General features: G+C 32.2%; 1 protein-coding gene across 1 annotated transcript; it reads left to right on the forward strand.

Moving 5' to 3' along the window:
* The first annotated feature begins 1,330 nt into the window (after positions 1–1,330).
* LOC139518766 (uncharacterized) lies at positions 1,331–15,013 on the forward strand. The gene is made up of 6 exons (XM_071310322.1): positions 1,331–1,909; positions 4,949–5,380; positions 6,468–6,899; positions 7,475–7,648; positions 8,314–8,625; positions 10,213–15,013. Exons 1-6 carry the CDS (start codon positions 1,379–1,381, stop codon positions 12,349–12,351), a joined length of 4,020 nt encoding a protein of 1,339 aa, XP_071166423.1. The 5' UTR covers positions 1,331–1,378; the 3' UTR covers positions 12,352–15,013.
* Positions 15,014–15,158: the final 145 nt, after the last annotated feature.

The raw sequence follows: 15,158 nt of genomic DNA on the forward strand, positions 1-15,158 counted from the left end.
CAACAACAACGGATGCCAAATGATAAGAAAAGTTCACTTCACCCTACGGGCCAGGTGAGATAAAAAGAAATGGCAGATTTAATGGTTTGCACAGGCCCTCCTCCCCCTTTTTGTGGGAAAAATTTGGTTGGTTATTCAGGAACAACTGAAGCATGACTTATGAACATTTCTGGATCTGCCATTGAAAAGGTAGTTGTAACTAGTTGTTGGATTTAGTAAGAGAAGTTGATATATTTCATTTGGATAGATCATATAAACAGCCTTTTCTATCATTCTTCTACTAGTGCTTTTTACAGTCAATAAAAATTGTTAAAACAAGTCCATAATTATTAAATAAGAGAACGTATGTAAATAGAAGGGGGATATATACATTTTTTTTCAATTTGATTTCATTTCTCAAAAACTATATGCAGAATTTTGTTTTTGAAATTATATAAAATTGCATAATCAATTCTGTTTTGTCTGTTTTTGCCCAAGTAAAAATATATCTAAACAAGAAACGTGAAAAAAAGGATCAAAGGGACTAATATATATATATCACAACATTATAGAACCATTTTGATGCAAAAATAATATGTTTTAATGTTTTTAGAAACAAGCAAAAACAAAAATGATAATTAACCCCTATATTTTGTATCATTTTCAAACAAAATTCTATGGACTTTCATACTTAGGCAGCAACCATTTGATTTTCTGGGGGGGGGCTATGGTTTTTTTTCTGTACAAACTTTTTTTTTCGCCTACGGCGAAAAACAATCTATTTTTTTTGCGACAAGTCGAAAACAATTTTTTTCTTTCAATTTTAGCATTACATATAGTGGCAGCTGGGGGTGAAACAAACAATTTTTTTTCCTCAGAATCAAAAACAAATTATTTTTTTCTCCAAAAACTGGAAACAAACTTTTTTTTCCAAAAAAAACCATAGCCCCCCCCCAGAAAATCAAATGGTTGCTGCCTTAAGAAAACACAATTTTGATTGAAGAAATGTGTATATTTTGCTGCAAAAAATCCTGTTCATTTATAGACTTAATTCACCTTTTTTTTTTAATATTGACTCATTGTAGACACTGTAACTGTCTAAGGAAAATTACAATCAAAATTTGCACTATAACATGTATAAAATTGATTTTTGGGGGGATATTAGTGAAAATTCGACATAAGAAAACCTCACAATATATTTTTGAGAAATATCCTAATTTGATATTGATTTTGTATTATATGTATACCGCGAAACGATGGATTACGGATCATTACGAATCTTGATTAACACGTCTTTAAAAGTTATCCGTGTAGAATCCACGGATATGCCGAAATAGTTCGTTCCGATACGATTCCGCTGCTTACAACGAATTCTGGATATCCGGTAATTATCGTAAAAATGCTTTCCAGGAAAAGAAAAGAAAATGATAGACTGCGGGTTAAAATGGAATCAAATCCATCTGATATAGACGGAGGTAGTTGCAAGAATGATGATGAACATTCAATTATTTCCCCAAAAGATGCAGAAGACCTAAATACGATAGAAAAGGGCGAGACTTCTACGACCAAAACAAAACTTACACTCGAAGAAAAAACTCGCTTGATTGATGACTTAGCTTCTAACAAAAATATAAATGACATACTATGTCAATATAAACTTTCACGAAGTTCTCTTAATTCAGTTCTAAACAAACGGAATGATACGAAGGGCAGTTCGAGTAAAACAGTAAACAAAAATGTGAGCCCTCTCTTCAAAATTTTGGAAAAAAGAATTTTAGATTGGGTAAGAAATGCCAATAAAAGAAAGAAATCATTCAATGCAAAAGTTCTTCAAAAGAAAGCTAGAGAGATTGCAGAAGATCTTGGTATTGCTGCCTTTAAAAGATCAACAACTTGGGTGGAAAGGTTGAAAGCAAGAAATAAAGAAGTGGTAAGTACATCGTTTGTGTACATACTATTACCTACATTGTACCTGTTACCTAGTCTTTATATCCCTCTTCTAGCAGGATCGAGCTTTGCTTCTACATCATACTTCTTTTTTTGCACACCAACTTTTGCACACAGGGCACTCATATATATGCATATAGTATATATTCTTAAACATAGTGTATTACAATTGATAGGACTTGACACTATTAATTTTGGATGATTTCATCGTCAGGTCATAGTATATAAATGATACGATATGGAAATAGACATGTGTAAAAAACGTATTTGCTATTATTATGATTATCGTAATAACTAATCTGATAATATTAATAAAATGTCATTAAAACTATTTAAGTAATACAATGTAACTGATACCGGTGTATCCAACTTGTAGTCTGTCACTTCAAATTTGTTTTCATAGATGTTGTTTCATCACAGATTTGATACATTAAATTCTCCCTCGCCATGCTCGTCCGAATTTAAAACATTTCTTTACTAAATCCTTGATATAATAATTAAAACTCTAAATATAGGTTTAGTTGCTTGCAGTAACTTTTTCTTTTCTTGTAAGTAATGTTTAATAATATTATAAACCAACATATTATAAATATAAACACATTTGTCCAATACATTTAAATGGACTGAAATAAAACAAAGTATAATCATATACATTCTTATGACACAATAAACTGCAAACTGTCGTAGTTACTGTGAGCACTTCCGATAAATGACACCCACAAATTTTCTTTATATAATATAACGGGATCCCACCTTTTAAACCGCCAAAGCATTTCACGTGCATACATGTACATGTATTCTACCCATTTATATTTATAACCAAAACAAGAACTTGTTATACAACTACTCTCACTAACCAGTCTTGAACTTATAAATAGTATAACTATACCACAGGGGAAAACCCAAGTCTCAACGAAAAGAAATTTAAGAATGTAATCTGGGTAAAAAAATATTACACAGATAAGATAAGATAGTTTAATTAACCAATCATAATGCTCAAAATGTGAGCTATACAATCAAATGAATTACGTATACACATTTACTCAAAGTAACATGAATATAAACCATGTAAATATAAACCATGTAAACCATGTTATTGACAAAATATAAAGTTATTTTTGGTGCCACTTTGACCTGGAGAAATTACATAATTGTATAGTCCTAGTCAGTCAGGGGACTTACTGAAAGATTTTTAAATCACTTATTTGAGTAGCAAATTTGAAGTTATGTCACAAATTGTGATTTTGTAGTTTTACCAAGTAAAATATCTTTTCAATAATGAAATTGAAAAAAATGAACTTTTTGCTTCTTTCATGTAGCAAGGTTTATGCCTTTGGTGCTATCTTTATCTGCAAATTCTATTTTAGTTGAAAAAATGCTATAATAATGGCTTTACATAATGAACTGATACTTCCTTAACAGATTTTTCCCAGCAGTGGGAGTATTTTTCCTGTAAAGTTCAAGGTTTCATCTTTCAGATTATGTAATAAAATTCTACTGTTCGTGATAAAAATTTCACTGTTCGTGGGTGTTGAATTTAGTGGGGGTTATTAAAATAATGATACTTAAAATAAGTGATTTTTGGGAAGGAAATTGTGATTTTAATGTCATTATCCTAGATTCAGTACAAGGGTATCACCTGAAATGACCTGGTCATCCTAGACAACACATGTTGGTTCTGATAATTTTAGAAACATAATTAGTCCCTGGATCATTAGTATTCTATATTTAAAGCTATAATAGAATTAAATCACTTCTTCTAGTTATTAATTTGTACTACTTAAATAGGTGATTATTAAAGAAAGACAACTTCAAATCTTTATGGAAATAATGTTACTTAAATCAGTGATCACTCATTTAAGTAAGTCCACTGACTGCTAGTTGTTGGGCAGCCAAATCCTGATCAATTTTATTACATATTTTTATGCCCACCTACGATAGTAGAGGGGCATTATGTTTTCTGGTCTGTTACTCCCTTCGTGTGTCTGTCCGTTCGTCCGTCTGTTCAGGTTGAAGTTTTTGGTCAAGGTAGTTTTTGATGAAGCTGAAGTCCAATCAACTTGAAACTTAGTACACTTGTTGCTTATGATATGATCTTTCTAATTTTAAAGCCAAATTAGATTATTACCCAATTTTTACAGTCCATGGAACATAGAAAATGAAAGTGGGAGTTTCAGGTGAAGGATTATGTACCCTTTTGTTGATTCAATGCTAAACATATGGAAATTTTATAGAAAATCCACAGCCTTTATCCTTGTACTCTTATATTGGGCAATTTGATGACTGATAGATATAGGATTATTGCATGCAGCGCTAGCATTTATTTCCTTAAAACAAGTTTATTAATGTAGTAATTGGTTAAAACAAATAAAAATATGGACCAAATCAAGTACACCTTTTAGGGTGCGCTCGACTTCAGTGACTCATCACAAGGTATTTTGGTATTTACAGGTTGGTTCAAACTTTTTGTAGAAAATAAACACTAGCACATCATAGAAAAGCAAGTGAGAAATCTATGTTTCAAATTTTATAACAAAAATCTCTGTATTAAAGGCTGTGGATTTTCTATAAAAATCTTGGTTTATTTGCCACAAAGTACTCTTTTTCTAGTAAATGCTATGAAACAGTAAATAGTTATGCTTTCCATCAAGTTTACCCTTGGTATATGTACCAAATGGCCTATCTCTATTATTCATTATATCTGTAGTTTTGTTACAATCGAAGTTTGAAAAATTCGTACAAAAAAAAGGGGTCATAAACCTTAAAGTTTTTGGTCAATGTAGTTTTTAATGAAGCTGAAGTCCAATCAACTTGAAACTTAGTACACTTACAGTCCATGGAACATGGAAAAGGATAGTGCAAGTGAGGCATCCATGTACTTTGGACACATTCTTGTTTCTACATGTAACTACATTGGTATTTTCTAAGAGTTTCTTTCGTTCTTCAAAAGTAATTACCTGTATATTAATGGGCAATATTATTTTAAAGATTATTTTAACATCTATTATTATTATTATTTAAGGTGTACGACAAGTTTAAAGAGGTTAGAAAAGTTTTCACATTGACATTAGAAAGGAAGGCTGAACTGATTGCTGCTGTTGATCAAAGCAGTAGATCAAAGCGTAAATTAGCTGAGGAATATGGCATAGCCCCCAGTACATTAAGTGGTATCATGGTTAATAGAATCAAAATCATGGAAGCTTTCCACAATCAGGCATTTAGACCAGAAAGAAAGAAGTTTAGAATGTCTTCATTTGAAGACATAGAAAAAGAGCTATTACTTTGTGTACTTAAGTGGCAGTCTGCAAATGAACCTTTCAATGGACCTAAGTTGGTGGAGAAGGCCAAAGAGATAGCTAACGACCTAGAGGTCACAGATTTTGTTGGTTCTAATGGTTGGATTGACAGATTTAAAAATCGACATAACATTAAATTTATACCTGGATGTGAAGTGGTAAGTTAACAGTAACAACGATGGTGAATTCTGAAATGCTTAAAATATTAACAGTTACCATGGTAACAATGATGGTGATTTCTGAAATGATAAACTTATTAACAGTAACAATGATGGTTGATTCTGAAATGTTTAAATTATTAACAGTAACAATGATGGTTAATTCTGAAATGTATAAATTATTAACAGTTACAATGGTGGTTAATTCTGAAATGATTAAATTATTAACAGTAACAATAATGGTTAATTCTGAAATGGTTAAATTATTTACAGTAACAATGATGGTTAATTCTGAAATGATTAAATTATTAACAGTAACAATGATGGTTAATTCTGAAATGGTTAAATTTGGGGGAATACTTTCATTGGTTTGTACTGTAACATGCATGTATTTCATTGATCACATGCACTGGCACATGTACATAAATGATACGTGTGCAAAAAAAATTCAAAGCAAAATAACAGTTAGTGGTGACGATCTGACAGTAGTACTGCTTAAATCTAGAGGTTGTCTTGGTTTTGTACTATAAAACATTAATAAAAGCCTTGTACCAATGATATTGATATTATTGATTGGTTATTAAGTTGTCAAATATTGTACTTGAGATGTGATGCATATATCTCACGTCATATTCCATTTATGTTTAAGTAATCAGGAATAGTTTTTGGAATCAAATTGTACCTATATTTTGGGGGTTTCAAGCAAGTAATAGAGCAAAAGGTAGTTAAGTTGTGTTAACTTCATCATGTCCATTGTATATCAGCTTATACATGTGTATTAGAATTAAAATTTGCATCTACTGCAGTAGGAAATGGATCATCGAAAGCTTCAGCAAAATTTTTTTACCGGGTAATCAGTTTATAGTTGTTAACTTCTGTGTCAAATCATCTCTTGTGGAGAGTTGTCTCATTGGCAATCATACAATGTACCACATCTTCTGTTTTATATTAACTCATAACTATATATTTTTTTATCTTTTCTGAAGTGCAGTATGAAAAACGCATTTAATACTATGTTTTTCTTTCTGTAGTGTATAACAGCTTTAGGTTTTGTCAAAATTTAATTTTATACCTGTTGTTTTTTCAGAATAAAGGGTATAAAGAGGACAGGAAAATAACAACTTTGACACTTGAAAGGAAAGTTCAGCTTTTAGAAGAAGTGGAAAAGGGTGAAAGGTCAAAAAGACAAATTGCTGAAGAATTTGGCATTGCACCTAGTACTTTAAGTGGCATTATTGTCAATCGTGTTAGGATAATGGAAGCACATAATAGTAAATGTTTTGGTCCAAGGCGCAAGAAATTCCGTAGATCAAGATTCCAAAATGTGGAAGAAGACCTCCTGAAATGGGTAGAAGAAACTAAAAAACAAAACTCAGCAATAAAAAGCACCCAGCTTCTGGATAAAGCAAAGGAAATTGCCAAAGAGAAAGGAATAGAAAATTTTGCAGGATCTCATTCCTGGGTTGACAGATTCAAATCTAGAAATCTAAAAACATTTAATTCTTCAGTTAATGATGATGTAAGACCTGATTAATCATGTTTATGTATCAATTATTTCTGATGCACTAGAATGACCTAAAGAACCATGTAAACTTGTATCATATAGTCCAGCAATTCATTTTCACTAAATACCTTTTCTCATATTTCAAAGTGATAAAGATAAATTGTTTGTAACTGAAATGTACATCTTAAAATTTTTATTTATAAGATGTTATTTAAATAACGTTTTAAAACCCTTTCAGGGCTCTGAGGTCCATACATTAATTTCACTGACCAGACCCACTGTCTTATATTACCCCTTGATAAAAAGATCCACTGTCATACAGCATAATATAAATGTCATTTAAATGCTTATGTTGTATAAATATATTGAGTCCTGTGTTTTTTATAGCAGAATTTGATCAGGAATAAAATATCATTTGAGTTAATATATATGCACTGATATTTTGATCACCTGGAAGCTAACATTCTTAGACCAGCTATCATGATTAAACAATTTCTTTAATACTGCTGTAAAATGCAATATGAAATTAAAGACACATTTGGTTTGTGGTGTAAGGTAACACAGGTGATATATATTTTATATATTAACAGAGTACTGAACAAGATTCCTCCAATCCATCAGAGAACCAGTCTGACCAGGAATCAGAAGAGCCAGGTACCCCTGATGGTACACCTGATGGTACTCCTGATGCAGGAGATTCCTCTGATGTATCTCAGATGACAAAGGAAGCATATGATGCCATTGAACAAAGACCAGAATTCCAGGTAGATAGGATGACCAATGGATCTTTTTATTAATCCTCAGTAGACAACAAAGTAAAAGCTGGGAAAACACTGTAATTTAAGAAACACAACTTCACATCTACCAACAGTTGTCTATTCAATCAAACCCTTTCTTGTTAAACAGAACAGGAATACTCATTTTAAAGGATTTTACATATTATATGATATCATTCTAAACAAAAACTAAAAAGAAAAATGCATATCATTTTGATAATGTTCTGTTTTGAGGCCCTGCATCCTAGGTCATAGTCAAGTGGTATTTGAATTAATTACAATTTGCAATGTTAAATTTCTGCTAGAGTTAGTTTGATAGGAATGACAAGTACTTACAATAGACTACAATATGTTCTGTTAAGTTTCATTTCTGTCTGTACATCAGTTTGTCAGCAATTTCTAGGCCAAACATCAGCTTGATGAATTTTGTCATGTCATTTTATATGACATTCAGTTAAACCTGAATAAATTTTTCCCTCGAAAGTCCTGTAAGTCATAAAAATTAATCCATTTAATAATTATTCACAAGGATGATTATAATCAATTTGATGTGTTTTGCAATGCATTATTTATGATAAACTTTAAATACAAATTTGACAACTGTCTTATTGAAAGATTATGTTTAATGGGGAGATAATTTCTATCAATTTCAGAATATTTTCAAAAAGCACAAATGTCGAGACCAGTACAGGAAGTATACTCAGGAACAGCTGATGGAAGCTTGTAAATACTCCATGGAAACCAAAGCCTCATACAGGGAAGTCTCGGAGAAGTTTGGTATCCCACAATCAACGCTGAGAGACAAGTTACATGCTGTAGAGAAACTAAATGCTGATGTAGGTCAACCTCCTAGTAAAAAAGCAAGGAGTGAAAGTACTGAAACAAAAACTTCTACCGAGTCCACCACTATGGTTCTTTCTCCCGAGATACCAGACAACAAGTCAGATTCCGACAAACTTAATGATGTAAGTAAAATCATGTGATAGACACGAATAAAACATGTGTGGTAAAAAAATCATGTGATAGACACGAATAAAATATGTGTGGTAAAAAATCATGTGATAAGACACGAATAAAACATGTGTGGTAAAAAAATGAGTCACCAATGATTCTAATAAACCTCAAATTGAAGTTAAGGTGTATTGGTCTTTCTTTCAATATTACAGTATGGACAAATGGATATTTTACATTGTAGACTTGGAATGAATTAGAGCTTAACTAAGGGTGTACACATTTGTTGACCACTATATTCATAACATCAGATTATTTCCAAATGCTTTATTTCCACCTTTATGACCTTCAACCAGAAGTTGTCGTCATGCATCAATAATCGTCATTAATTATGATTTGGACAGTATAACTAGATTTACGCCATATAAGTTTTAGACTTATGCTTGTCCCAAACACACGAAGGCAGCCCACCCTTCTAGAAAAATACAGTGTTTTCCAATATTAATTCTTGATGTTCATATATGGATTCAAACTGCAACTTAAAATCATGAGAATACATGTAGGTAGCCTTGAGTTGAAGGTACATGCACAAGGTTGGCAAAAAAGTGGTCAATACTAATACTAGTATAGTATTGACCATGCCAGTGGTAAATACCGGTAATTAACGGGAATTACTGGCAAATACTGGTTGATTGAAATTTTGAGTGGTCATTACTATATAAACCATTCTTTACCTGGTCAATGATAATTACTATCAATGATTAAATATAGAAAGTGTTCAAATCATTTTTGATGCTTTCAATTCTATTTCTATAGTAAATTCAAACAGGGATCCATATTGATTAATGTGTACATAATATTATAGTAAAAGATAAAAACTTTTTTTCCCTATTTCAAAATTTCTATTTCCAGCATGAAAAAGGTTTTGTCCACAAGACAGGAAATAATTTATTGTTTAAGGGAGTCTTCATATATCACTTTTATTACTTTCAACCCATGTACTGTCAACTTTTATTGGAGGCTGTTGTTTTAGTAATTAAATTTTCACACCTAGCAATGCCAGGTGATAGGTAAAAAGACACATGTAACTTCATTTTACCAGTGGTTTTAATTACCTGTAAAACATAAATTTTGAATAAAAAATATACTGATTTATAAATGTTGAAAAGATATGTAAATTATTATATATATCTTAAGTATGCAATATCATAATTCATTATAACTTAATTTTAAATCAGTAGGAATAAGTGTTATAAATGAATAAAACATATCAAATTCATTAAATTTATAAGCTGACCCATGCATAAAAATTAAAGTCTAAGTATATTTCACTTTTTATCAAGTTTTTACTTCAATTAATAGTAAAAACAACCATGAAAATTTCAATCGACCAGTATTTGCCAGTATTGACCACTTGGGGAGTATTGTCTGGGGTGGTAAATACCAGGGGTGGTATTTACCGCCCAACCTTGTACATGCATCAAATTTGAAATACATATCATACAGTGGACTTATTAAATTATGGAAAGCCATTAAGGCCAAAAAATTATATTTTATATACTCAGAGGTTATAATATCAAAACTTTTACTTCTTTTTTTAGCGAACAAACTATAGACAATACTCCAAAGATTCCCTGACCACTGCTGCTCACTATGTGATGAAGTTTAATACTCCAATAATGAAGGCTGCACGAATGTTTGGAGTCCCAGCCTCTACTCTCAAGGACCATGTTCGTAATAAATTACCTCAGGACGCTGAACTTTTAACTCAGCCATCTACACCCTCATTAATTAATGATAGAGATGAAAGAAAACTGATAGAATATATAAAGATGATGGAGAAATGTGGGTTTATATTGACCACAAGAGAAATCATTGAATTTGGATCAGAATTGGCCAGTGCTTCACAAGAAATTGAAGGCTCTATCACTCTAAGTGATTCATGGTATCTTGATTTTGTCAAAAGATGGCCCCCATTAGGAATGGTCAACAGAGAGGGAAGAAGTCCTATACCTCAGGATATCAAAAAATACTTTATGGAATTGAATAAAATTTTCAACAAGCACAAGTTTTTTGAACGGCCTGAGCTTGTATATGTTATGGATGAAGTTGATATAACTTTGGAATACAATCCTTTAAAATTAGTTCCACGGAAGAGATTTAGTAGATCGAATCAGTGCAAAAGTGCTCAACAAAAACTAACATCAGTAGTTGGTTGTTCTAATGCCTTGGGTACAACTTTACCTCCATATTATCTTTTACAATCGGACGAGATAGTAACAGATGTCATTTCTCAATCACCTCCAGGTACTCAAGCCATGTTTGCTAATACAGTTCGCAAAGACTGTAGTACATTACGAGATTATTTTCAGAATCATTTCATGCGATTTGCTCAGTCAGGGAGAAATACTCAAAACCGATTTGTTCTTGTGTTCTATGACAGTCGGAGGACCAATCTCAATGTGTCTGATATAGATTGGGCCAAGCGATGGCATATTTTGTTATTTCCCCTCCCTCATCCTATTGAGAAAGAAGAAGAATCAGCAAGGGAAATTCTTAATGGCATTTTTCTAAACTACAGTGATGATGTTGAGGAAGAGAGAAGTCAATTTGTCAAACGGAAAGGTTACATGGCTGTTTCAATGCCAGATATTTGTGGCATTTTAGGACAATCATATAGGAAATCACTTACTTACGCACATATTTCCTCTTGCTTTGAAAGCTATGGAATTTATCCTCTCAACCCAAGGAATTATGTGAGTAGATTGGATGCATCATTTCAGCTGAAGCTTCATGATCTGCAGGCAATACCTAACTATGAAACTAATCTGTGGTTATTGAGTGACTTCAGTTGTACTCAAGCTGTCAATAATGCAATAGAGTCCTCATTTAATTCTAGTGAAAGTAACAACTTGTATTGCCATGGGGAAAACAATGCTCGCTATGTAAAACACAATAATAGTGCCACAGGGTCAATTAATGACAATAATCAAACAAGCTCAGGATATAGTCAAGATAGTGCAGCATTTAATACATCTTATCAGGGTCTAATCAACCACCTCATGGTTCAAGCTGTTAGAGATAGTTCCCAGATAGAACCTCAAATACTGAATGGTGTTGCAATCAAAACAGAGCCTCAGATGGACTTTGACTATGGACAAGTTACTGGTACTCCACAAATTCAGGATAGTTTTAATCAGCAGCAGTACATATTAGAGAGTTCCATCTCCTCAAATGAATCTCAAAATACTCAAAACTGCCAAGTAGTTCCACAAATGTACCTTTATCAGAATGGAAGTGAATCTTGTAACTCATCAAATAATGGGGCTGCTGAAAATCAAAATACAAACACACTGACAGCATCAAATGCTGATTTAACAAATAGTTCACAGGTTGTAGTGCAAGCTAAAAGTAAGTGTGAATCATCCTCAAGTTCAAGAAGAAAAGGAAAAAGTTACAGAGTGATTGTCAACGAACCTGAACATGAACCTGAAAACGAGGTGACTGATAAGCAAGTATCAGATGATACAGGTGAAAACCCACCTCCAGAATCAAACAAAATATTTAGTAAATCAAAATCAGATACATGTAGAAAGGCCAGTAAATTAGGATCATTACTGGATGAAAAAGTTCGTAAACTTCATGAACAAGCAAAAGCATCAAGTGAAGTTGTTGAGGACCATGATGAACCTTTAATGAAAATAGGAGAGTTCCAAATAGTGATGAACAAGGGAGAATAAAATGGATATATGACAATCAAGATAATGAAAAGTAATCCAAAGTCTTTTGATATTGTAGTTTTAGTCTTCGATGTTTTTGTTGATCCTGTGACTTTTGTCGCAAAAAGCTTGACAAAGGGATAGTGATCCGGCGGCAGCGGCGTTAGCTAACTTCAGAAAAGATTTTTATTTTAGAAGGTGGAAGACCTGATGCTTCATACTTTGTATATAGATTCCTCATGTTACGATGTTTCCGTCAGTCACATGTCCAATGTCCTTGACCTCATTTTCATGTTTCAGTGACTACTTGAAAAAAAAGTTAATCTCTTATTGTAAGTAATAGGATAACTATATTTGGTATGTGGGTACCTTGCAAGGTCCTCATGCCGTCAGACAGTTTTCACTTGACCTCGACCTCATTTCATGGATCAGTGAACAAGGTTAACTGTTGGTGGCTAAGTCCATATCTCAGATACTATAAGCAATAGGTCTAGTATATTTGGTGTATGGAAGGACTGTTAGGTGTACATGTCCAACTGCAAGTGTCATCTGGCCTTCATCTCATTTTCATGGTTCAGTGGTTATAGTTAAGGTTTGTGTTTTGGTCTGTTTTTCTTATACTGTTTGCAATATGTCTACTATATTTGGTGTATGGAATGATTGTAAGGTGAACATGTCTAGCTGGCAGGTGTCATCTGACCTTGACCTCATTTTCATGGTCCAGTTGTCAAAGCTTAGTTTTTGTGTGTTGGTATTTTTCTAATACTATATGCAATAGGTCAACTATATTTGGTGTATGGAAATGTTTAATGATCTATATGTCAGTTGGGCAGGTTTTATTTAACCTTGACCTCATTTTCACGGTTCATTGCTCAGTGTTAAGTTTTTTGTGTTTTGGTCAGTTTTTCTTAAACTATAAGCAAAAGGTGAACTATTTTTGTTGTATGGAAGAATTATTAGCTGTACATGTCTGCCTGGCATGGTTCATCTGTCCTTGACCTCATTTTCATGGTTTATTGGTCAATGTTTATTTTTCTTGGTTAATGTAAAGTTTATGTGACAGTTGTAATAAAGCTTTATATTTTGGACTATCAACATAATATCAATGATAAGTAAAGAAGGCGAGACATTTCAGTGTGTGCAGTCTTGTTAATAATCTCTTTGCTGCCATGTTTTATTTGTTGAGGATATGTCCCATTTGCATGATTAACAGTTGATTATAACATTTGTTTTGACATTTAAAAAGATGGGTTCTGCAGTCTAATTATTTATAAAAATTCTTTTGTTAGATGGCAGATTCCATGTTTGGCAATAATCATCAGCAATGAACTGATTTAGAGTACATGTAATACTTATAATCATCCAAATTTTTCCCACAAAAGGGGGCGCCCCCTCCACCCCTGGATCCGCCTATGACATCATACTTTTATGAATTGAGTAACATATGTATGCAGTATGCACATAGACAATGTAGCACAACATGTGTAGAAGAGCACATATTATTGTAAACAAAGAAAATTGAGTATATCAAGCCAATGGGGCTTGTGCAATAAATATTAATGTTCATTTTTACCAATAGTCACATATTTTTAGTGCAACTTTCTTTTGGATGTTGTATTTTGAGTAATTTTACTATGAATTTGTTGTATTTGTCATAGATTTGTTATAGATGAATTAAATTTTACCAAAATCATGATAATATTCGACTCTTTTGAATCATTATTTGAAATTGAATCTAAATCTTGAATAATGGCAATTAATAATGTTGACAAAGATCTGAAGATACAAAATAAAAATTAAAATTTCACCTGTAAATGTCACAATCCTTTCATTGAACTTTATTTAAACTACTAGTATGTACAGCATTTGATATGTTAAGGGGATCGTGGGTATAAATAAAAAAAAAATTATAATATAGGATGTCGCTATATTTTTGAATTTTATCATATACTTTATAGAAAAATTAAATAAAACAATGAGGTCGCCGTTCATTTTAACTCACAATCTGCCTCCGAAAGAAGCATACATCTTTGTTAATGTCCTTTTTTTCTGTTGAACTAATAGCAGAAATAGAGGTAATATCGAAATAAAAAAGAACTGAATTACAGAAATCGCTTAAATTTTACTATTATTTAGCTTTTGTACAGCTTATTTGAAAAAATAATAAAAAAATAAAGGTCACCAATGAGTTACAAAAGAATTTTCAATTTTAATGCCAAAAAATGACATTTTTGCATCAAAGGGAGATAATTGGAGCTTTTTCAATGATATAAACATTTTAAAAGTCATCTGGGGTCAAACTGAATTGATTTTTTGTGGTGATTTTTGTACCATATCATAAAGTAATAACTAATAGTGTAATAGATAAAATTTGTAACAAAAAACAAATGTTCAATTTGTTGCTGAAATTTTTGTACCCACGAGCCTCCTTAAGGGCATGTTCAAATTTACTCACTACCAAAGGAATATTTTATACACAGCTGATCTAAAGTAGTGTTTGTTACATGTTCAGTTCCTTTAAGACCTCAATCATGTGACATTTATTTGGAAAATCTTAAAAATCACTTTGTAGAAAGATCTGATTAGACCTCTAATAAAACAGTATTATTTACAGACTTTTATATAATGTTGAGGATGTTGTGTCAATGTTTTATAAATCTTTTGCAATAAATTTACATACACATTTCTTTTTTGGTTTTTTAGCTCACCTGGCCCGAAGGGCCAAGTGAGCTTTTCTCATCACTTGGCGTCCGGCGTCCGGCGTCGTCCGTCGTCGTTAACTTTTACAAAAATCTTCTCCTCTGAAACTGCTGGGCCAAATTAATCCA

Source organism: Mytilus edulis, chromosome 4 (assembly GCF_963676685.1).
Source record: "Mytilus edulis chromosome 4, xbMytEdul2.2, whole genome shotgun sequence".
Classification (NCBI taxonomy): Eukaryota; Metazoa; Mollusca; class Bivalvia; order Mytilida; family Mytilidae; genus Mytilus; species Mytilus edulis.